Source organism: Orcinus orca, chromosome 8 (assembly GCF_937001465.1).
Source record: "Orcinus orca chromosome 8, mOrcOrc1.1, whole genome shotgun sequence".
NCBI lineage: Eukaryota > Metazoa > Chordata > Mammalia > Artiodactyla > Delphinidae > Orcinus > Orcinus orca.
This window is the reverse complement of record NC_064566.1, coordinates 70,512,542-70,536,838: the sequence shown is the minus strand read 5'-3', so window position 1 is coordinate 70,536,838 and position 24,297 is coordinate 70,512,542. Positions and strand designations below refer to the sequence as shown.

General features: G+C 43.6%; 1 protein-coding gene across 2 annotated transcripts; it reads right to left on the bottom strand.

Annotated features, from left to right (window-relative positions):
• Positions 1-3,610: 3,610 nt before the first annotated feature.
• LOC101272067 (lysine-specific demethylase 4D-like) lies at positions 3,611-21,962 on the bottom strand. 2 transcript variants are annotated; one of them, XM_049714150.1, is made up of 2 exons: positions 19,834-21,962; positions 3,611-3,838 (listed from the first exon to the last, which is right to left on the bottom strand). In XM_049714150.1, exons 1-2 carry the CDS (start codon positions 20,566-20,568, stop codon positions 3,656-3,658), a joined length of 918 nt encoding a protein of 305 aa, XP_049570107.1. In that variant the 5' UTR covers positions 20,569-21,962; the 3' UTR covers positions 3,611-3,655. The 2 variants fall into 2 exon arrangements, with proteins under 2 accessions (XP_049570107.1, XP_033276234.2); XM_033420343.2 differs by lacking the exon at positions 3,611-3,838 and having other exon boundaries at positions 18,249-21,959.
• Between the last annotated feature and the right edge of the window lie 2,335 nt (positions 21,963-24,297).

Below are 24,297 nucleotides of genomic sequence, written 5' to 3'. Positions count from 1 at the left end.
TACTCTCCAGCCACTTTGCTAATCGGTGAGCCCCTTAAGGGTGCCCCCACCGCAGGTATTTGCATGTGTTGTCCCTCTGCCTAGAATGATGCTCTCACTCCCTTGTCCACAGTGCGCATTCGAAGACCACACTCCCAAGAGGCCACCCTCTCCGACACAGCAGTCCTGTCACCCTCTAACCCCTTACTCTGCTTTATCTTTTCTCCTAGCCCTTATGACTGCTTGACTTGTTATGTCTCTCTTTATAATGAGAATATAAGCTCCAGGAGAACTGAAACTTTGCCTTTTTCACTGTTGTGTCCCCAGTTCCACAAACAGTGCCTGGTACATGGTAAGTGCTTAGCAAACATGTGCTGAATGAATGAATTAAATAATAAGAGAGTGAGTGAACGAGCACTGAAATATATAGACACCATGTGAAGCTTTTGAGAAGAGACTCTCTGAGAGATGGGACAAAGAAAAGATGCTCTCTGAGGTCTACAGGCCTGGACGTAGCTCTTTTTTAGGCAGAGGGGCCTGAACATTTAGGGCACGAGGATACTAGATGCCAGGATCCTAGAAAAATCCAGAAACCCGGCCACACAAATGTTGCATTTTCATTGAGTGGCACCTCCAACGTGTTATCTATGCCCAACAGGGCTCAGTTCTGCCCTTCCTCTGTCCTCCCTGAAACTGCTTATCCCCCTAACACCCACCACTTGCTGAGGAACCGTGAGAAGGGTCTCTCTATTACCCTGTAATCACTGCAGGTCAATGACAAGGAGCTTGGGAGGCATTTCAGTTTGAGCGGCTGGTGAGCAGAGCGGGATGGGCAAGGGCTGCTCCTCACCAGGATCTGTTCAACTCAGATCAGTGTCCATTCCACTTATCTCGGTAGCCAATTCCTACCAACTGTTTGTGCTTTCCTATTAAAGTGATGAAAGGTAACACAAACATTGGGAGAAAAAGCAACTTCAAGACCCATATATGGTCACAATCTAACGACATAAATATCATGGTGAAGTTATTTCCAAATATCTGGAAAGGAATCCTTACACACACGGAAACTGAATTGGTGTAATTGTTAATGTCTACGAATAATTCATTGTGGCCAGGTAGTCAGACAGATCCATAACTGACCTTTTATACAAATCTTACAGGAGTCCCAAGACCCGAACTCCAACCTCTATGGGATATGTTTAAGTACAGGTTCTAATGTCCATCTTACAACTTTGGGCTCCTAAGTAATAGTGATAATAGGTAATATTTATTTAGCACAAATTATGTTTGCCCTGATCTGAACTTGTTATGTGCAAACTCTAACAGAGGTGCAATGTGGTTAAGAGCTCACTTTTCCTAAACTGGCAAGTGGAGAGCCATCGAAACCTGATTTGTTGAAAGACTACTAAACAAGCTGGTGTAGGAGTCTGAATACAGGCTGGGTCCTCTGGCTCTTGACTGATTGTGAAATCTTTACCTTGCCTTTGTAACACTGCAACAAGGACAAATACGACAAGGAGTTGAATTTCCAAATGGATATGTGTGACCTTTTGTGCAAACATGCAGTAGATCATGAGCAAAAAAAAAAGTATCAGTTTTCTACCGGTAAAAATAATTGGCAGGGCTTCCCTGGTGGCGCAGTGGTTGAGAGTCCGCCTGCCGATACAGGGGACACAGGTTCGTGCCCCGGTCCAGGAAGATCCCACATGCCGCGGAGCGGCGGGGCCCATGGGCCGTGGCCGCTGGGCCTGCGCGTCCCGAGCCTGTGCTGCGCAACGGGAGAGGCCAAAGCAGTGAGAGGCCTGCGTACCGCAAAAAAAAAAAAAAAAAAAAAATTAGCACTTTCTTCCAAAACTAAGTATAGTCTCACCATACAATCCAGCAGTCACACTCTTTGTATTTACTCAGATGAGCTGAAAACTTACATCCACACCAAAACCTGCACACAAAGGTTTATAGTAGTTGGATTCATAATTGCAGAAAAAATTGGAAGCAACCAAGATGTCCTTCAGCACGCGAGTGGATAAATAAAGGGTCATACATCATATAATGGAATATTATTCACCAATACAAGGAAATGAGCTATAAAACCACTAAACGTGGAGGAAACTTAAAGGCATATTACTACGTGAAAGAAATCATCTGGAAAAGAAAAAGCTATGGAAGCGGTAAAATGATCAGTGGTTGTCGGGGGGGAGGGGGGATGATTAGGCAGAGCACAGAGGATTTTTAGGCAATGAATCTATTCTGTATGGTATTATAAGTGTAGATACATGTCATTATACATTGGTCAAATCCATAGACCGTACAACACCAAGAGTGAATAAATTAAACTAAGGACTCTGGGTGATAATGAGGTGTCAGTGCAGGTTCTTCGATTGTAACAAATGTTACTTTCTGGTGTGGATGCTGGTGGAGGAGCCTGGGAACGAGTATGTTGGAATCCTCTGTATTTTTCACTTAGTTTTGTTGCGAAGTACTCTGCAAAATCAAAGTCTATTAATTAAAAGAAAAGTAACGTGTAAGCCTGGGGGTGTGGTTAGGAAAACAGTAGAACTGAGCATCACAGAAAGAATACGAGTGGATGTCCTAGGCATTGGGCTGGCCCTAGAGGCCAGGAGAGTGTACAGATGCACATCAAATTAACTGAGCACCTCTTACATGCCGGTCACATTTACATCCCCAGTATCTTCACAAAATTCTCGCACTGTAATTCTGGCTCAGAGAATATCAATGATTTGTTTGCTGAAGGTCCCACGACTAGAAAGTAGCAAAGCGCAGGTTTGAATGCCATTTCTGCTGACTCTAAGTCCAGTTCTCCCCTCTAAGTAACTGCTGGAAAGCTCAAAGCAGTGACTACCGAAAAGTTTGCTTTACAAAAGACATCACGCTTCAGGTTCAACTTTGCACATACGCATACAGAGGGGGTCCATGGATGGACTGACTTTGTGGATGGAGGGACAACACAAAACCACATCAACAGCATCACATTTATTTACTTCACCATTAAAAGAAAAATAAGAGGCTGCAGGGGAGGTGATAGGGAAGGAGAACTGAATAGAGAATTGTTATTACTATCCAGAGTAATAGCCTTTCCGGAATCACCCACACCAAGGACAAAACTTCATAATGGACAGAGTCAGCTTCCCCTGGGGGTCACCCTCTCTGCCATGATGGGGAAGGAAAGCTTCTGCAGCTCTGGAGAGGGGCCAGGGAAGGGGGCCTCACAGTCTGGTGACAATGCCGACCTCCCCAAGTCTCCTTTCTTCTCTACAGTGCATGCCAGGGACACGGCCCATCTTCCTCACCTCTTCATGGCCACACTCTTCTTATTGTTCCATCTCCAAGCCTGGCTGGAAAGGAAGATAAAGCCTCTCTGCCTTCCTATTTCCGTGCTGCTCCAAGAAAACAAAGTCTCCATTCCATATTGCTTCAGGAAAACAGAAGACACACACACACACACACACACACACACACACACACACACACACAATTTCAGTACCTTAAAAAGCTCTGGTGTTAATGTTACTATTCTAACATCCAAGTCCCTTCGCAGCTGGTAATTATAGGTCCCTTTTAGAGTCCCCACCCAACCACCCATTTTTAACATCCTAAGAGTGCTCACCTGAAATCTCCCTTATTCTGACGAAGATCTTTCCAATGGTCATGCAGAGCCCTATTCCCAGGCCACTTTGCCATAATCGATCCAGCGCTGGGTGGCAAAATTGATGGCTTCCCCCCAATTAAAGCCAGAGTGGTAGCCATAGGGAAACGTCACCATGAACTCTCCAGCCAACTGAGTGACCCGACAGAAGGGGATGCCGTTGTCCTTGAGGACCATGGGCGAGATGACAGCCACCTTGTGCTGCAGGAAGGCCTCACAGCCCCGCGAGCTGCCTGAGAAAAGCTCACTGGCCAGGCATTCCAGGTGCCGGCCGTGCTCCGGGGGCACCGCGTACCAAGTCTTGGGCTTCCCGACGTGCAAGTAGTTGATGCTGTAAAGGTCCATGTCCTCTGTGTGCCAGGTGAAGGCGGTCGTCCACATGCGGAAGTAAAGGTAGGGGGTGTTAACGCCTTCGATGACCACTCCGCACTCCTGTTCCAGCTGGTCCTGAATGGTTCCCAGGTGTCCAAGGTTCCACTGTTTCAGGATTTTACCGAATAAGGAGCCACTGACGTACGCACCATATACTGGTGAATCATAGGGGCGTGTTTTCCAATATTTTCGCTCCAGTTCCTCAAAATCAGAATAGAATGGAGTCTGGTGTCTTTCACTGTTTGCTAAGCGGCGATACTCGCTCACGGTCATGGCTTTCTTCTTTTTGTGGTGCTGAGTAAACACACTTGCCGGCCCAGTGGTCACCTGCTGCAGGGGAGCGGCTATTAAGATGTCATCGGTATCATCGTACATCTGTCTGGCTTTCCATCCTTTCGGTGGAATTACCTTGGCTAGGCCAGCTCGGTGTGCACCTTGCCACTCGAAGTAAACAATATATTTGCTGAAATCTTCAAATTCTTCCATTTTGGGGTGGAGGATCGTAATCTTACAACTTGGGTTCTGGCTCCCAAAGTGCTTAGACTGCATGGCGGCAACAGAATAAGCAACGGACTGCCAGCTTCTTAGGTATGCTTTGGATACCTGAGAATGCTGGGGAGTAACCTCTTCCCTATACTTCCTTTATTTTTAAAGAAGTTTTGATAGAGCTGAGAGGCAGGAACTCAGACTTGAACTTTTAAACAAACGAGGTGGTATCTTCTCCAGGCTTGTCAATCCACCAGAAGGATTCCACTCTTGTCAGCATTGTGGAGCCAAAGGAAATCCAGTATTTCCCAGAGGAGACGCCTCTCTGAGCCAAGTCCTGCCTCAGCCTGCAGCTCTGTGAGTTTCCTCTGTTGGGGGTATAAGTGCCTGAGACCTCTCCAGATTCCCAGGCTTGAGCGCATGGGTGGCTTCTCACCTCACTGTAGCAGAAAGTCTCTTCATGGAAGTTTCCAAGCCAAGCCTAAAGAAAGTACAAAATATTGAAAATAAGTGGATGACAAAACAAACTGATTTAACATCAAATAAAAGAAAACTGTATAACAATCTTAATTTCAAAGTTTGAATTTAACGGCAAAAAGTACACTCTTGTGGTAGGTATGTAAACTGGTACAGCTATGGTGCATACTATGGAAAACAGTATGGAGGTTCCTCAAAAATTGTAAATAGAACCACCATATGATGCTGCAGTCTCACTTCTGGGTATATAGCTAAAGGAAATAAAAACAGAATATCAAGGAGATATCTGCCCTCCCACATTCACAATGGATAAGATATGGGAACAGCCAACATGTCCAGCGATGGTTGAATGGATACAGAAGATGTGGTACATAGATACAATGGAATACTGCTCAGCCATAAAAAGAATGAAATTTTGTCATTTGCAACAATATGGTTGGTCTTGGAGGGTATTTTGTCCAGTAAAATAAGACAGAGAAAGACAAATATGGCATGGTATCACTTATATGTGGAATGTTAAAAAAAAAAAAAAAGAGTAAAACTTACAGAACCAGAGTAGAAAAGTGGTTGTGGGGGAGGGCAGGGAAGGGAGGGTAAAAGGGTACACAGTGAATAAAGTCTCAGGAGCTAATGTTAACCATGGTGATTATAGTTGATAACAATGTGATGTATAGTTGAAATTTTCCAGAAGAGTAGGATTTAAATGTTCTTACCAAAGAAAGTAAATATGTGAAGGAAATGTGTTAATTAACTAGATGGGGGGAATCCTTTCACAATGTATATCAAATCACCACAAAGTTGACTGAATATTTTACAATTTTAAAAGTCAATTATACAGCAATCAAGCTGAAATTTAAAAATAAAGAATTAGGACAAATCATAAGACAGAAAAAGAGGAATATCTAACTGAAGAGTAAGGACATTAAGCAAGCTTGAAAAGAAAGGACTTAAGCACTCAACTCAAGAAATTGGATGGCTTAACCCAAAAGATAAATTAGGGAACGGAAAACAATGATATAAGCTGAAACAATTACAAAAGAAAACATAACACCCAATAGAAATGATGACTGAAACCAAAATGCAATTTGCAGACCATTAAAAGTGTAAAAACATAAGCATAAGAGAAAAGAGAGAAAAGTACAAGCATATCACGTTATAATAAAACAGGGGACGCAGATAAAAATCTACCACTATAGAAAGAGTGCCTATGTAAACAAAAGCAGGAAAAAAGTACACAACACAAATAGACACATCCTTAACAAGCATTATCCTTAATGTGTAAATACTTGAAACATTCTAATTAATATCTAATCACTAATTTGCATTGATACACAAATTATTAGAAATATAGGGTTCACTCAAAATGGGAGAAAATATTTGCAAATGAAGCAACTGACAAAGGACTGATCTCCAAAATTTACAAGCAGCTCATGCAGCTCAACATTATAAAAACAAACAACCCACTCCAAAAATGGGTAGAAGACCTAAATAGACATTTCTCCAAAGAAGATATACAGATTGCCAGCAGACACATGAAAGAATGTTCAACATCGTTTATCATTAGAGAAATGCCGATCAAAGCTACACTGAGATATCATCCCACACCGGTCAGAATGGCCGTCATCAAAAAATCTACAAACAGTAAATGCTGGAGAGGGTGTAGAGAAAAGGGAACCCTCTTGTACTATTGGTGAGAATGTAAATTGATACAGCCACATGGAGAACAGTATGGACGTTCCTTACAAAACTAAAAATAGAATTACCATACGACCCAGCAATCCCACTACTGGGCATATACCCTGAGAAAACCATAATTCAAAAAGAGTCATGTACCAAAATGTTCATTGCAGCTCTATTTACAATAGCCAGGACATGGAAGCAACCTAAGTGTCCATCAACAGGATGAATGGATAAAGAAGATTTGGCACATATATACAATGGAATATTACTCAGCCATTGAAAGGAATGAAACTGAGTTATTTGTAGTGAGGTGGACGGACCTAGAGCCTGTCACATAGAGTGAAGTAAGTCAGAAAGAGAAAAACAAATACCGTATGCTAACACATATATATGGAATCTAAAAAAAAAAAAAACTTGTCATGAAGCACCTAGGGGCAAGATGGGAATAAAGATGCAGACCTACTACAGAATGGACTTGAGGATATGGGAGGGGGAAGGGTAACCTGGGACAAAGTGAGAGAGTGGCACGGACATATATACGCTCCCAAATGTAAAATAGATAGCTAGTGGGCAGCAGCCACATAGCACAGGGAGATCAGCTCAGTGCTTTTTGACCACCTAGAGGGGCAGGATAGGGAGGGTGGGAGGGAGGCAGTTGCAAGAGGGAATAGATAGGGGCACATATGTATAACTGATTCACTGTGTTATAAAGCAGAAACTAACACACCATTCTAAAGCAATTATACTCCAAGAAAGATGTTAAAAGAAAAAAAAGAAATATAGGGTTCAACCAAGTTTCTAGACACTGATTAGCAAACAAAATCTATAGATCCCATACACCAGTTAACAATCAATTATAAAGTGAAAGAGTAAAATGGTTTTAATCCCTTTACTAACAGAAATACATGGCCCCAATGAAGAAATCTAAAAATGATATGAATGCAATGCTTGTACTTTAAATGCATAAATAAATGGGAATTTTACCAGGGAAAAAAAGTTGCTTTCTGGTATAAAGTGTCATCCTTTTCATCTTTATGCTTTAAAAAAAAAAAAAAAAAAAGGCCAAAAAAGTGCCTGCCTTCTGCCAGTCTAAAATCTTAATTCCAAATGATGATACACAGGACCCAGAAAATGGTTTCCTTGAAGGATTCAGCCTCTGAATGAAACAGGCTGTGTCAAAGGCTGGCTATATATGTCCCACACCAATCTCAATTCAATCAGTACCACCCCAAATCTAATACCCTCATATCCAATCAAAATCTCTAATTTGATCCCACATATTTTACAAGTCCCTTCCAATTGACACACTCCTTACCCACTTCTAGAAACCCTCTCATTCCCATTAGATCGCAGTTCACTAAATGAGGTGCTTTTTCCTGAAAATCTTTATGATTTTTACCAAGAAAATATTAAGAAAACAATTAACTTCACAAGTTGGAAAACAGTTTAAAAATAAAAACTCATAAAAGGATATCCAAATGTATAGTACCCTCTCTCTCGCTCTCTCTCTATATATGCATAAATAGTTTCATTTTTTTAAAACTTCTGGTAGGAAAATAACTGTTTTGCTCATAAGCACAAATTACAGAAATAAAGTGACCTATCTTCTACCAACAAAATCCTAATTCCAGTTGGAGATATTCAAGGACCCAGAGAGAGAGACAGTGTTCTCTGGGTAGCTGGCCTCCAAATGCAGACCCATGTCCTGACGGCTCTGGCTTGCTACCTGGGCAAAGGTATAATTTGATCAGCACCAGTCAACGGTAATTGCTCTCGTTGGTCAGCCCACTTTGCGCACTTTTGATTTTTTAAACCAATCTTACAGAGAAATAAGGGGTTGAAAATAAAAGAAGTGGGAAAGTCAAACCAAGCAAATATTAAACAAAAGAAACCTGGTCTAGCAGCAATTAATATCGAATGTATTTATAAGGTAAAAGAAGGGCACCTTATAGTTATGAAAAAGAAAAACTCGTGGGAAAGATTACAATGATGCACTTTACGCACCTAGACACATAGCACTGAGACATAGAACAGAAAGACTGAGAATTATAACGTAAAACTGACATATTTGCAATCATGGTGTGAGGTTTTTTGTTTTTCTTTTCAAACACCGTTCTTCCAGAAACTGATACATGAGGAGAGAAGAAAATAATGTTATAAAAGTTTAAAAAATTAAGTTAAAAACTTTGATTATATTTCCTACAGCAACCACATAGCAAAATGCTCTTCAACACATATAAAACATTTACAAAAATTTACCTCTGTTAAGACCACATAATAAATCTCAATGAAAATTCCTTAGAATCAACGTATTGAGTACCATCTTGATCAATCTATTATTTCAATCATGAAATAAAATTGAAAGTCAATAATGAAAAAAGGGAACACCACCATATTTATTTAAAAATGAGTATCCACAGAACATCTACAACAATATCCATATAATAGCTAAAAATCTATTGATTTTTATGTTGTCTGCAAGTAGTTAGTAAAAACTAAACCAAAATACCTCAGAATTATTTGCAAGACAAAAAAGATAAAAATGATAAAACAATTCAAAAAACAAAAGGGAAAACAACCATATACAAAAATATAAATGATTAATAAAATAGAAGTCTGTAACTTAAAAAATAAAATAAAGAAAGAACCGGTTAATAAATTATATAGTACTCCCTGCTACAGGAAAAGAGTGCTCCCTGCGTGTGAGAAGCTGGTGCAGAGTGGCAAGTGGTGATGGGACTCGGGGAGGGGTAGTCATTTTATAGAGCTGGACCCTGCCAAACACCATTTTAACCAGGCCAACATCAAGAGTTATAAACTGGGAATTCCCTGGCAGTCCAGTGGTTAGCACTCTGCGCTTTCACTGCCAAGGGCCCAGGTTTGATCCCTGGCCAGGGAACTAAGATCCCACAAACTGCGAGGCGTGGCCAAAAAAAAAAGCCATAAATTACTTTGATAGTATATGTCCTTGATATGATGTGATTAAAATGTGACAAAATTCCCTCCGTAATCTTCCTCCAAAAACACAGAGAAACCCAAGATAATCATAAGAAAAGCATCAAATTCCAATAGAGGGGCATCCTACAATATACCTGACCAGTATTCCCCCAGATTGTCAGGTGTCTATACAAACTTTTGGTCAAAAACAAGGAAAGTCTTGAGAATCTGTTACAGCCAAGAGAAACCTAAGGAGACATGAAAACTAAATGTACTTTGATATTTTACATGAGATCTTGGAACAGAAAAAGGATGTTGGGTAAAAGGTGAGGAAATCTGAACCAATGATAGCCTTTAGTAGACAATAACATATTGACATTGGTTCATTAATTGTCATCAATATACCATGGGAATTAAGATGTTACTAATAGGGGGACATGGGAGTGGGGTCGGGTCAATACTCCCTGATCCACGTGCTCAATGCTTTGTAAATCTAAAACTGCCCAAAAATTTAGGTATTACTAAATATAATATTGTAAATAAACAGGAGAAGGCATCAATAAACAATACTAGAATGAAAAAAATTGAAACATAATCTGAGTTTTGGAAACAGTCTACGATACAGCACATTATAAACCAAATGATTCTATGAACCACTATGTGACATAATCTTTTAGAGCACTTTTTAAAATATTTTAAATTATGAAATATAAAGTGTTCACAGAAATCTATAAAGCATATATGTACACTTCAACAAATAACTATAGAGTGAGCAGAAGTGGAACCACGACCCAGGTCAAAAAATGCAACATTGCCAGGCACCTGGCTGCCTGACTTGTGCTCTTTTGCCCAGATTACAGCCCCTTCTGCCTCCTGGACTGACCTTATCCTAACTATTCACATAGTAATTTTGGTAAACATTATAAAATTAAAACTCTGTCCATTTTTGAAAACTTTATATAACCTTGAAGAAACACAATTGTATTTATGTCCGTTAGCATATTTTTGGTGTAGTTTTTCATCACTTATGCCCTTGCATGCAGCTGGACTTTTCTGTTTCAGTGCTGTAAAGTATTCAACCATATAAACTTTCTACTGTTGATGGGGCTTTGGGTTGCTTCCACTTTGGGCCTCTCACAAACAGCGTTGCTCTGAAAATTCTCTGACGTGTATACTGGCCATAGAATATGTAAACTTAAACTTGCCAAAATTTTTCAACACATTTTACCAGTTTACGCACTAGCTGCACGCAAGGGTGCTCATCACCCTTCACTTCTGCAAACCTTTGGTGATTTTCTGCCTTTTCAGTTTTAGCCGATCAGGTGAGGGCACAGGGGTACCTCATAATGATTTGCATTTACTTGGTTACTAATAGGGGTGAACCAATTTTTCTGATGATTATTGGCTGATTGGAGGTGCTCCTTCAGGAAGTGCCTCATCAAGTATTTTGTCCATTTTTCTGCCGGGTTGTCTGTCTTGGTGGTAGTTATATGTTCTGCTTATTAGTTCTTTACTGGGTATGAGTAACACGATATCTGTTCTCACTCTTTGATTTGTCTTTTCACTCTCTTTTTCAATTTTTTTTTGATCAATAGAAGTTTCTCTGTACCTCTAACAGAATATTATTAAAAATAGCTAATATTGGGTTTCCCTGGTGGCGCAGTGGTTGAGAGTCCTCTTGTCAATGCAGGGGACAAGGGTTCGTGCCCTGGTCTGGGAAGATCCCACATGCCCCGGAGCGGCTAGGCCCGTGAGCCATGGCCGCTGAGCCTGCGCGTCCGGAGATTGTGCTCCGCAACGGGAGAGGCCACAACAGTGATAGACCCGCGTACCGCAAAAAAAAAAAAAAAAAAAAAATCGAATATTGAGTGATCCATGTGGTGATGTCCCACTCTCCTGGCCCGGGCCTAAGTTACGCCAGACAAGGGACGGACATTCTTGGCAAACGGGACCACTCTTCTTGTTCTGTCCGCGGGCCCATCGTCTCTCTTGTCACGCCCTCCCGGCCTGTCGAGGGGTGTGTGGAAGGCAGGGGTGATGGTCTCCAGCCCTGACCTTCGGTCTCCCGCACGCTGCCTCACGGCGTGGGCGGGGCCGTGGTCCTGGGACGCAGAAGACACTCTAGCTTCACCTCACTGGCCTGGGCCTCCTGAGCGGTCCTCCCCGCGTTGGTGGGGGGGGGGGGGGGCCGTCCTGCCGCTGCGCTGCGCGCCCCTGCTGGCGCGTGAGCGTGCCTTGCTTGGTGCTCTGTGGTGCCCCTGGAGTGCTCCAGGTCGTCCCTCAGGTGCCGGAGGCCAAGCGGTGGTGTCGTTCCCTTTTCCCAGCGTGCTCCTCGGGTCCAGGCTGCGGTGGTGTGTCCCATGAGTGGCTCTCCTGGGGAGGTCGAGAGGGTAAAGGGAGGCGTGCCTCTGTTTCTCTCCCTCGGTGGGGGACAGGTGCCGCCTCGTCGCCATCATCCTCCCACGGTGTGCTGTTGGGGGGACTGACTGTGGCCAGGTGAACGCCACCACTTTTGGCGGGGGGGAATCGCACGCGGGCGTGGGTGCGATCGTGTTGGGCCGGGGCCTGTGAGAAGGGGGTCTGTCGCTCTTCTCGGGCGTGCTCCCTCATTCCGGAACCCGATGGACGAGCCCGGAGGCGAACGCTCCTGTGGGCCGTGTGCTTACCCATACCGCAGACCCACCCGCCCAACCCCCGCCCAGTCGTGGACTTGGCGGCTCGTGGAGCGCCTCCGTGGGCCCAAAGGGGAGAGACGATGGGTGGGGGATGACGCACCGTCGGTGAGAAAGCCTTCTCTAGCGATCCGAGAGGCAGCCTTGGGGTACCGGACCCCCAGCCGCTGCCCCTCTCAAGCGTGCAGTGGTCACGGTGGCGACTGCCAGACAACGTGGGCAGAGCCCCTCGCCTTCGCGGGAGGGCTTGCGCCGGCCCAGCGGTGTGGCCGAGCGTCGTTCTTGGCGTACCGCGGGCCGCGCCTCCCGCCTCTGACTCGGGGGAGGGTCCCGCCAGGCCTGCGTCCGGCGCGGGGCCGCGCGTGCGCGTGCGCGTGTGCGTGCGCGTGCGGTGACCCCGGTGGCGAGCCCAAGGGGGCGGGGACGCCCGGATGTCCCGGCTTCCCAGTCCCGCAGCCACGAGTAGCCCGTCGCGCCTGCCCTCACCGCGAGTCGCAGCCGTTGGCGGTGTGTGGGCACGGTGCGGGTCGCCTCGCTCGGGAGCGTTTCCCTGGGGCGCGAGCCCCGGGGGTCGGACTTAGATGAAGGCGGATCTGGCGAGGACGGAGAGGTTGAGTTTGGGTGGACGGGTCCCTCCGTGCCACGCGGGGGGACCGTCGCACGCGGGCCCTGGCGGCGGGGCCGGGTCGTGGGAGGCCCCAGGGTGGCTGGGGCCGGCCGGCGTCTCAGGCGTCGTGGGACCGCCCTCGTGTGTGTGGCGCTGGGACCCCGCGCTTGTTTTCCTGTTGGCCCGGTCGTGTCTCGGCCCTTCCTCTCCCTGGGCAGCGCCCCGCTTCCCTGCCCCGCGGCCCTCGCCGTGTGTTCGTGCCGCCACCTCCCCGTCGCCGCCGGCCCTCTCCCGCCCCGACCCCTCCGCGCCCCCTTCCCCGTCTGGGACCGAGTCGGCCTCGTCCACGTGAGGGTGTCGCCCCCCTGGCCGCCTCGGCCGGCGGCGTCCTCGGGTGGAGTGCTCACGGTTCCCGAGGCGGGGGAGTCGGGCCCAGCGGAGGTGTGTGTGGGACCGGCGTGGCGGCCGGTGTGCGCGCGGGAGAGTGTTGTCGCGGGCCGGCCGCGGCTCGTGGGTGTTTGGCGGTGGTGGTCCCGAGCCTCGCGACGGGGGCCCCTGGCGGGGGGTTCGAGGAGGCCAGTCTGCGTCCTGGGTGCTTCGGGACCGCCCCTGCGCTGGAGGCCTCTGGCGGTGAGACCCCGTGTGGAGCCTGGCGGCCGAATCGCGTCCTGGCCCTTAGGATGGCTCCCGGGACCCCTCGCGTCGGCGCAAAATTAAAAAAAAAAAAAAAGCTAATATATGATGACTATCTAATGCCAGACACTGTTCAATGCACTCTGCATAGAAGAATTTATTTATGCCTTATCTTCATAGTGACCCTATAAGGGAAATCCTATGAACCCTATTTCTCATATGAGGAAACCGCATCAAGGAGATATTAAGAAACTTGCTCAAGGTGACGGATCTAGTAAGTAGGGAAGTATTCAAGCAAGAATCTCCAAGATGATTCCTTAAAAGAAGAACAAAGAGGGGTGACTTCTCCTCCACCGAACTGTGATATTTGAGCCGCAATGGACAAATATATCTACGTACAGAATAGAGAGGCCAGACACAGACACATGGATCGATATGTGGGAGTCTGCCTATGATGGAGGTAGTGTACCAAACCAATGGGCAAGGATGGGCTATTCAATATGTGGTAGTGGCATTCGCACTATTGGGCGGGGGTAGAATTGGAGCTTGACCGCATACCACTTACATAAATAAATTTGAGGTGCATTACAGACGGATACGGCATAGAATTTTAAGAGAAAATACTGAAGAATGTCTTTATGAACTCAGGGTGGAACAATGTCTTAGAGAACCAAAAGTACCATGATGGGAATGTCGGATATATTTAAATGATTCCAAACTAATGACTCTAATGGTTAATTTCACATGTAGACTCGGCTAAGAGATGCCCAGATAGCTGGTAAAGCATTACTTCTGTGTGTTGTGCATGGCTGTTCCGGGAAGAGATTAGCACTTGCATCAGTAGACAGAGTAAAGATCACCTTCACCACTGCAGCTGGGATCACCCAAACCACTGAGAGCCCAAATGCAACAAAAGAGCAGAGGAAGGGTGAATTTACTCTCTGCTTTTTACATCTGCAGAGGCATCCGTCTTCTCTTGCTTTGGGACATCTGACATGGGCACGCCTGGTTCCCAGGCTTTCGAACCCAGACCCAGCCATATTCCCCGCTCTCCATCTTGCAGACGGCCCATCTGACAGATCGTGGGATTCCTCAGCCTCCATAACCAAATGAATGAGTTCCCCTACTAAGAGCTATACATATATCTCCTATGGGTTCTATTACTCTGAAGAACCCCGACTAATACAATGATGTCAAAAATTAAAAGAAATTACAGTCTAGGAGAAGTTTGTCATCATACATGAAATAGACAATGAATTAGTATTCTGAATATCACATAACTTCTACATTAACAACAACAAAAAATAGTCAAACCAAAAAAAGTAGGCAGAGCTTTAGAATAAGTAACTCAGAAAGAGGAAATCCAAATGGCCAGTAAATACAAGAAGATGTGCAGGATCCCTAGCAATCAGAGAAGCTATTCTCTGCCCATTTTGACTAGGTCTGACAATATAAAAAAGTGGGTCAAGATATGGAGAAACCAGAACCCTCCCACACTGCCAATAGAGGTGGAAATTGGAGGGCAAGCTGGCTTTGCCTAAAAAGTTAAAAGTGAACCTAAATATAACCCAGAAATCCTATATACAAAGCTGTTCTCTAAAGCATTGTTTGAAATAACAAAGACTTGGAAATGACCCTATTGTCCATCGTCAGCAGAGTGAACAAAATAAAATAAATTATACAGATCTAGTTGACTTTGTTGAACTGACTAGGAACTATAGATATGAAAGTCTTCAGATCTTGTAACTGTAATATTGACTTTTCTAAAATGTGATGGTGGGAGTAAGTTGTTAAAACCACACGACATACTACTTTCGGTTTCGTAGCCTTTTGTCTACAAACTTGACGAATATACACTGGACTCGTGATTGTTATTTTTCAGAAGTGGAGAGAGGCCTAGGAGAGATCGTGGCAGTGAGAACAAAGGTGGCTCTTATCCTTGCCTCTATGTAATTGTCGTTGTCAATGTCCCTTGCTTTTCCAAGATTAAGTATAGCAAAAACTTACTGGACATGGAAGAACGCTGGATTTGGGCATCTTTTCCTGAGAAGAGTGGTCCAGATTGTGAGTATCCAAACTGAGTGTGCCGGTTGACTTGAAATAAAATAGAATTTTCAGTAGAATTGCTTGATGAACCCCCTTCATTACCACCCCCAGCTCCTGATCCTTTCAAGAAGACTAATTTTTTTTTTAATGGAAGTATACTTGATTTGCCATATTGTGTTAGTCGCCGGTGTACAGAAAAGTGATTGTTATATACATATTTTTTCAGATTATTTTTCATAATAGGTTATTACAAGATAATGAATACAGTTCCCTGTGCTATATAGCAAATCCTTGTGTTATTTTTGTTTTGTTTTGTTTTGCTTTGCAAATCCTTGCTGCTTATGTGTTTTCTGTACAGTAGTGTGTATCTATTAATCCCATACCCCTAATTTATCCCTCCCCTGCTCCCTTTCCCCTTACCTAACCACAAGTTTGTTGTCTATGTCTGTGTGCCTGTTTCTTTTTTGTATATAGGGTCACTTGTATTGTTTTTGAGATTACACATGTAAGTGATATATTTGTCTTTTTCTGTCTTACTTCACTTTGTATGATATTCTCTAGGTCCATCTATGCTGCTGCAAGTGGCAATATTTCATCTTTTTCTGGCTGAGTAATATTCCATGGGATGTATGTACCACTTCTTCTTAAACCAGTCATCTGTTGAGGGGCACTTGGTTTGTTTCCATGTCTTGGCTATTATAAATAAGGCTGCTATGAACACTGGTGTGCATGTATCTTTCCGAATTAGAGTTTTCATCTTTTCTGAATATACGCCTAGGAATGGGATTGTTGGATCATATGGTAGCTCTATTTTTAGTTTTTTTAAGCAACCTCCATACAGTTTTCCATAGTGGCTGAACCAATTTGCATTCCCACCGAAAGTGTAAGAGGGTTCCCCTTCATCCACACCCTCTCCAGCATTTATTATTTGTAGACATTTTGATGATGGCCATTGTGACAGGTGTGAGGTGATACCCCTGTGTGGTTTTGATTTGCATTTCTCTAATAATTAGTGATGTTGAACATCTTTTCATGGGCCTGTTGGCCATTTGTTAATCTTCTTTTGAAAACTGCTTACTTAGGTCAAGAACACTAATTTAGGAACCAGTGTACTGGTAAAACTAAACTGTATTTTTAACATTGCTTCTTTTTATTGGGCAAAGGAAATTTTGTTTCAACTATAAAAGTGAGTGATAACATAAGGAGTGTAGTGGAAGAAATACTTTCTGAAATTTATTTTTGTTTCTTTTCCTTCAAAACCCCCAATTTTGTTATCCTAGCCTATTTGGAGCGTGTATCTGCCGGGAAGAGATTGTGATATCCCTGAAATGTAACAAGGAAAATTTCAGGTTCTAAAATTTAAACTAGCAATATGAGCCAGGCTACTTTCTTCATAGAGGCTTCTCAGAGTTCCCATATTTCTCTGCACTGCCATATCCACAACTGACCTAAATTAAAGGACCAAAAGCCCTCAAGATCTCAGTTACTTATCACATGAAAGGTTACTCCTTGCTCATATGAGATCTACAATGGTCCAGTTGCTCTCCAGAGCTGCTGCCTTCCCAGTAATTCCAGTCTTCTTCCATCATGTGGTTCCACCATCTCAATACAGGGCTTAATCATCTTTTCAGCCAAGCATCTCACTGCCATCCTCCACTGAGGATCCGGAGTTCAGTCTCTCAGCTTCAGTTTTCCACAGAATATACTACCACAGAGTTGCCTAGCTGCATGGTGATAGGGAGGACACATGGGCTTTTGCTACTGCTCAATCAGAACTTCAAAGAAGCCTTACTTTTTCCGTGCTCCTGCCTGTAGTTTTACATGGTGCTTCAAATTCCAGAATCTTACTGAAATTCTGTAGGGGACAGCTGGAGGGAAGAGAGATGTGGTTTGATTCTCTGAAATGTTGCCTTCTGCATCCAAACTATCATTTTCAATTTCCAAAATTTATTCTGAGTTTGGCCACTTCTGTGCATTCTCAACACTATGGCCTAAGTCAGTAACCATCGATTCTCACCTGTATTACTTAGATGTTCTACCTACTTCTCCTGCCCCCAAGGGGTCCACAGAACAATTAAGGTGATTAGTTAAATATGCAAATTATATCATGTCAAGTGCTGTTTTAAACTTCCAATGCCTTCTCATTTCAAGTTGAAAAATCTCAAATATTTAACATGAGCTACAAGATCCTGCCTCTCCCTTCTCTAGCCCCAGATACAAATGAGCTTCCTCTCTATACACACAAAAGCACCAAGCTCTATCTTAGGGCTGTTACACTTGTTGTTTTATCCAAGTGGACATCAGCTCTGGACCTTCCTTCTTGTCATTTGGGACTCAGAAAGGTCTCCTGCTTTATGAAGTATCCCCTGACCACCGGAACCACACCGCCCATTCTGCACTATCACCCCATCCCCTTTAATCTTTTCACAGAACATATGCCCACTTGAAATTGTCTTGTTCATTTATTTGTGGATTTGTTTATTGGGATGTATCAATGACTTAACCATGTGAAATGTACGTAGAGCATTGAGAAGGCAGTGGAGACTTGGAGAGAAGATTTTCACATGCTGGCACTTTTTGCCCTGTGTTTGCTCATCTCTCCTAGCAACCTGGATCAGCCAGGTGCCAGGTGATTTCCTCCAAGTCTCCCTTCAGATAGGGCTGCAAACCAAATCCCCCAACACAGCCAGCCAGCTGGAACCCAACAATCAACCCCAAACTCACTCACCAACATCACACAAGGCAACAAGCTCAGAAAAATAAGTTTTGCTTGAAATGTGTTGATATAATTATTAAGAAAAGTGCAAGAAAAACGACCAACTCTCAGTTGACTGAATGAACAACACAAAATAAAGTCAGATTTTAATATTCCAGTTACCTTTAATATTTTAGTAAAGTCAGATTTTATCTTTCTGGTTACCATACTGGCAGAGAACACATTTTAAATACATCAAAGACTCAGAAAGATTATCAATTATTATCTGAGTCTCTACTGACCTAACTGGTCACAAGGGCCTAGTTTGGCAAGAAAAGCAGGAAGGGAAGGGGGAAGAGGAAAAGGAGGGAGACTGGAGGCTAATCAAAGCCCAGGATTCTTTAGAAGTTGAGCAGCATCCAGAGCTGGCCCACGGGATGGGAGTCTGAGGTAGATTGGGCTCTGGCGACCTCAGCAGGACCTAGTTTCCAGAGACACTAGAGTGTCCAGTGCATGAATCCTCAGTTCGTGACACAGGAGTTAGCAGTGTCCAAAGATTCCAGGGTCTGGAAGGAAGAACAAACTTTGGCGAATTTGGTAAGCACCACGGACCCAGCAGGTCCAGCGGCAGCCCAGGAGGGACTCTCATGCAAGACTAGTGACGTGCAAATAGCCAAAGCTCTGAAATGTCAGTGCGACCAGTCTCAAAGGATCCCCACGCAAGAGCAGTGGGGTAGAAAGGCATCCCCTGCGCTTAGGGGACAGGGCCACAACCACACCCAGAAGCCTTGGCGGGATGCTGGAGCCCAGGGCTGAGCGGGTCAGCGTTGTCCGGCGAGGGTGCATCCACAGGCAGGGGCTGAGCCTCTGGGTCCTGAACAATGTCTAAGGAAAGCCTCCTCTTAGCCCTGGGGGGAGCAGTTGGCTCCTGAGTCCCCTGTTCCCAAGGACGACGACGAGGGCCACATCTTCCAGCTGGGTGGCGATCCGGGGCAGATGGACCTGGGGTCGGCGGCTGGGTCGGGCCGGGCTCCCCGGAGGTGCAGGTGGCCTCAGCCTCGAACTGGGCGGCCGAGCAAGAACCCCGGACCGGCGAGGAGCGCCGGGACACAGCACTCACAGGGACTCGGTGGCGGGTCTCACCGTCCGCGGCTACAGGCCCACGGGGGCGCCGAGCGCGGCGTGGCTGGTGGTGCCTCAGGCCCAGAGCGGCTCCCCAGGGCGCGGGGACCTCCCTCCAGGCGTCCAGGCCCTGGCTGCTGGGCTCCGTGGGCTGCGTGTGGTCCACCACGATCTGGTCCTGCCCGCGTTTCCACAGCTCGTAGCGCTCCGGTTGCAGGATGCGCACGAAGACGTCCATGGAGAAGGCGACACGGCCTTCCCCGCAGCTGCACTGCGACGCCACTTTGCCATAATCAATCCAGCGCGGGGAGGCGAAATTGATGGCTTCGGCGCAGTTGAAGCCATGGTTGAAGCCAGAGTGGTAGCCATAGGGAAACGTCACCATGAACTCTCCAGCCTCCTGAGTGACCCGACCGAAGGGGATGCCGTTGTCCTTGAGGACCGTGGGCGAGATGAGAGCCACCTTGTGCCGCAGGAAGGCCTCACAGTCCCGCGAGCTGCCCGGGAAAAGCTCCCTGGCCAGGAGTTCCAGGCGCCGGCCGTGCTCCGGGGGCACCGCGTACCAAGTCTTGGGCTCCCCAAAGTGCAGGTAGTTGATGCTGTAAAGGTCCATGTCCTCCGTGTGCCAGGCGAAGGCGGTCTTCCACATGCCAAAGTAAAGGTAGGGGGTGTTGACGCCTTCGATGACCACGCCGCACTCCTGTTCCAGCAGGTCCTGAATGGTTCCCAGATGTCCAAGGTTCCACTGCTTCGTGTTTTCATCGAATAAGGAGCCACTGACGTCAGCCCCATATACTGGTGAACCATAGGGTCGTGTTTTCCAGTATTTTCGCTCCAGGTCCTTAAAATCCAAGTGTGGTGGAGTCCCATATTTTTCACTCTTTGCTAAGTGGCGGTACTCACCCACGGTCATGGCCTTCTTATTTCTGTGGTATTGAGTAAACACTCCTGTTTGCCCAGAAATCACCTGCTGGAGGGGAGCAGCTATTAAGATGTCATCGATATCATCATAGGTCTCTCTGGCTTTCCAGTCCTTGGGTGGAATTACCTTGGCCAGGCCTGCTCGGTGTGCACCTTGGGATTCCATATAAGCAATGTATGTATCGAAATCATTAAACTCTTCCTTGGTTGGATGAAATACCATTATGCTACAACTTGGGTTCTGGGCCCAGTTGGACTTAGACTTCATAGCTTTCATTAATAAGCAAGAAACTCCCAAGTTTTTACTTATGTTCTGGATAGGTGAGGATGCTGGAAAACACTACTTTTTCAAAAATGGGTTGGAGTATATCAGCAGGAACCCCCAGTAGACTTTAATGCAATGAGTTGATAATATTTCTTAGGCTTGCTGATTCTGCAGGGGACTCCACGCTGGGCAGAAGCCTTGCTCAGGACTGGTGCTGGCTGAGCCTGCAAGTCTGTGATGTCCTTGGTCGACACTTGGCTCTGGCCTCTTGAGGTCTAGTGAATCACCCAGCCCTGGGTGGGTATCCCAAATGTCGTGTCTTCAGGTCAGTATTGAAAAGAAAACTTAAGAAAAAATACAATAGAGACAGGTTTCAAACTAATGTTTGGAAATAGTTACTAGGGAACTACAAACAAAACACCACCATGGAATATAATTGCATATTCAAAGAAAGGCTGAAATTTCATAAGATTGACAATACAATAAATGTTGTTGTGAACAGTGGAAATTCTTGTACTCTGGTAAGGAGAATGGGAATCACTACATTCACTTTGAAAAACTATTTAGACAGAATCCACTAAAACTGAACTTACCCATGTGCTTTGATTCATGCCTAGGATGTGTGTGTGTCTGTGCAATGAAAGTCAAGTCCAAGAATGTTCAGAACAACATTATTTCAGTAGCCAAACACTGGAAACAACTCAAATGCCAGTCAACATTAGAATGGTTAAGTACACTATAGTGTATTCATACAATGGAATACAATACAGCAATGAAGATAAACAAGAACTACATGAAAATATAAGAATAATTCTATAAACAGAATACTGAGCAAAATTACCCAGACCCAAAAGAATACCTATTCTTTGCTTCCATTTATATAAAGAGAAAAAGGAGGCAACGTAATCTATGTTAGAAGTCAGAGTAGTGGTTACTTTTGTGAGAGAGACAGGTTGTGAGTGGGGGGTGTGAGGAAGTCTCTAGAATAATGTGATTATTCTATCCTGAAGGCAGGTGCTGGTTACACAGCCATCAGAATGACTCACTGTCATAAATCATCAAGTTATGATTTTTACAAATTTCTGTGAAATAATTTTTTAAATTTATTTAAATTATTTAAATAAATTTTGAAATATAGTTTAGGGTTAAAAGCATTAAAGGAGACAGATATCTTTCATCGTACCAAAAGGAAAAGGAAGGGTGATTGAAAATATATGAACTAAACATTCAATTGAAGAAGCTACAAAATAGAAGAAGAGAAAGAAGAGGTAGGAGTAAAACAATAACAAAGAATAAAGACAAAGTTAATGAACGAAAACACATACAACACCAAACACTGATGACCAAAATTATTCTTGGAAGAAATTAATGATAGCAGTAAACCATGGGTATAACTGAGCCTAAGAAAGAAGGGGTAAATAAACCACTAGGAATGAAATAGTGCACAACAGAATTTTTTAAATCTCAAAAGAGAATCTTAGGAGAAACTTGACAGCAAGATTTTCAAAAGATAAGAGAAAAGAATAATTTTCTGGAGAGGAAACATATCCAAAATGGATCCAAGAAACACCAGAAATCTTGACTAATACCCCAGTATAAGAATCTGGTTCAAAGTATGACTGCTGAAAGTCCAGGAGACACATCATTTTATATGTGAATCTAGAAAAGTTTCAAGAAACAGTTAACTCTTATTGTGCAAATTGTCTCAGAGTATGGAAAAAGTTGGAAAGCTACTCAGATGAAGTTATTCTCATCTCTGATAGCAAAACGAAAAAAAGGAAAATAAAATATAAAGCTACAGGCCATCTTTGTTTATAAGCACACATGAAAGCATAAAATGGAATGTTATCCAACGAAATACAGCAATATAATAAAATTATAATACATCATGACCAAATAGAATGGAAGGATGATTCAACATTGGAAAATTTAATGACATAATTCAGAATATTAACAAAGTAAATGAAAAATACCATCATCTTATAGGTACCAAAAAAGCATTTGATGAAATGCAAAATGCATTCATGATTTTACAATTCTTACTTGCAAAGCATCAAGAGAAACTTGTTTTGTAAGATGAAGAATTTCAAGGTAAAAATTACCAAGGATCATTCTTAACAGTGGAACAGAAGTAACATTCTCATTAAAGGTAGAAAAAAGAGATGCATCAACATGAAAAGCTGCTCCACATCACTAATTATTAGAGAAACGCAAATCAAAACTACAATGAGGTATCACCTCACACCAGTTAGAATGGGCATCATCAGAAAATCTAGAAACAACAAATGCTGGAGAAGGTGTGGAGAAAAGGGAACCCTCTTGCACTTTTGGTGGGAGTGTAATTTGATAGAGCCACTATGGAGAACAGTATGGAGGTTCCTTAAAAAACTAAAAATAGAATTACTATATGATCCAGCAATCCCACGAGTGAGCATATGCCCAGAGAAAACCATAATTCTAAAAGACCCATGCACCCCAATATTTATGGCAACATTGTTTACAATAACCACGTCATGGAAGCAACCTAAATGCCCATTGACAGATGAATGGATAAAGAAGTAGTGGTACACATTTACAATGGAATATTACTCAGCCATAAAAAGGAACGAAATTGAGTCATTTCTTGAGACGTGGATGGATCTAGAGACTGTCATACAGAATGAAGTTAGTTGAAAGAGAAAAACAAATATCGTATATTAACGCATGTATGTGGAACCTAGAAAAATGGTAAAGATGAACAGGTTTGCAGGGCAGAAGTTGAGAAACAGATGTAGAGAACAAACGTATGGACACCAAGTGGGGAAAACTGTGGTGGGGTGAGGATGGTGGTGTGCTTGTGCTGAATTGGGTGATTGGAATTGACATATATACACTGATGTGTATAAAATTGATGACTAATAAGAACCTGCAATATAAACAAACAAACAACAAAAAAAAACCTAATAATAAACTTTTTTGGGTTATTTGTATGGAAATACGTTAATATAAATGTTTCAGACATTACATGAAATTTCTAAAAATCTTATATGTTCTGGTATAACGTTATAAGTCATAATTCTAGTTATTACTTTAAAATGTATATCTCAGAAATAACTAAATTTCCTTGTCAATTGCATTATTATGAACTTTCATCAAATCTTTAACTGTGGTCATTTTTAACTCTTTTATCATTTAGAGAGAGTACTGCGTGTACTCTGATGCTTTTGCAAAAATGTTCCTATAAAAGGGTTTCATGTTCAAGGAATTCATGGAAAACACTCTGACAAGTACAGGTTTCTGGTAACTAACTATACTGTGTAACTGAACGAATAAGCATTTTCAGAACTCTAATGGCAAACTGATGAATTCATAAAAGTGTCTTACAAAACATCAAGAAGAAAAAATAGTTACTTACATGGGAATGAGTGAACTTAGGAAGATGATTATAATTTTTATGACGTTCTGTTTGAATTAAAAAAACAATCCCACAAGAACTCAGAGGCAAAAAATATACAAGTCAATTTTCACTGCAAAGTAAAGGAGCTGTTACAGTGGAGGATTACTGGACTGAATGTCGCTATTATGACATAGTATGAGTGTGTTTCGTATTTGGTAATTGCAATCATTGTTGCTTTTCTTGTAGTAATCCATTTACAATGCTTGGTGTCAGTTTATTTATCTCTTGTAAAAATAAAATACAGTGCGTGTGTGTGAAAAAAAAAACATATTGAAAACAATGCCAAAAATAAATTTCACTATGTA

Bases quoted from the DNA above. Each gene is read 5' to 3' on its own strand.
- LOC101272067 (XM_033420343.2), bottom strand. From the start codon at position 20,568: ATGAAAGCTATGAAGTCTAAGTCCAACTGGGCCCAGAACCCAAGTTGT.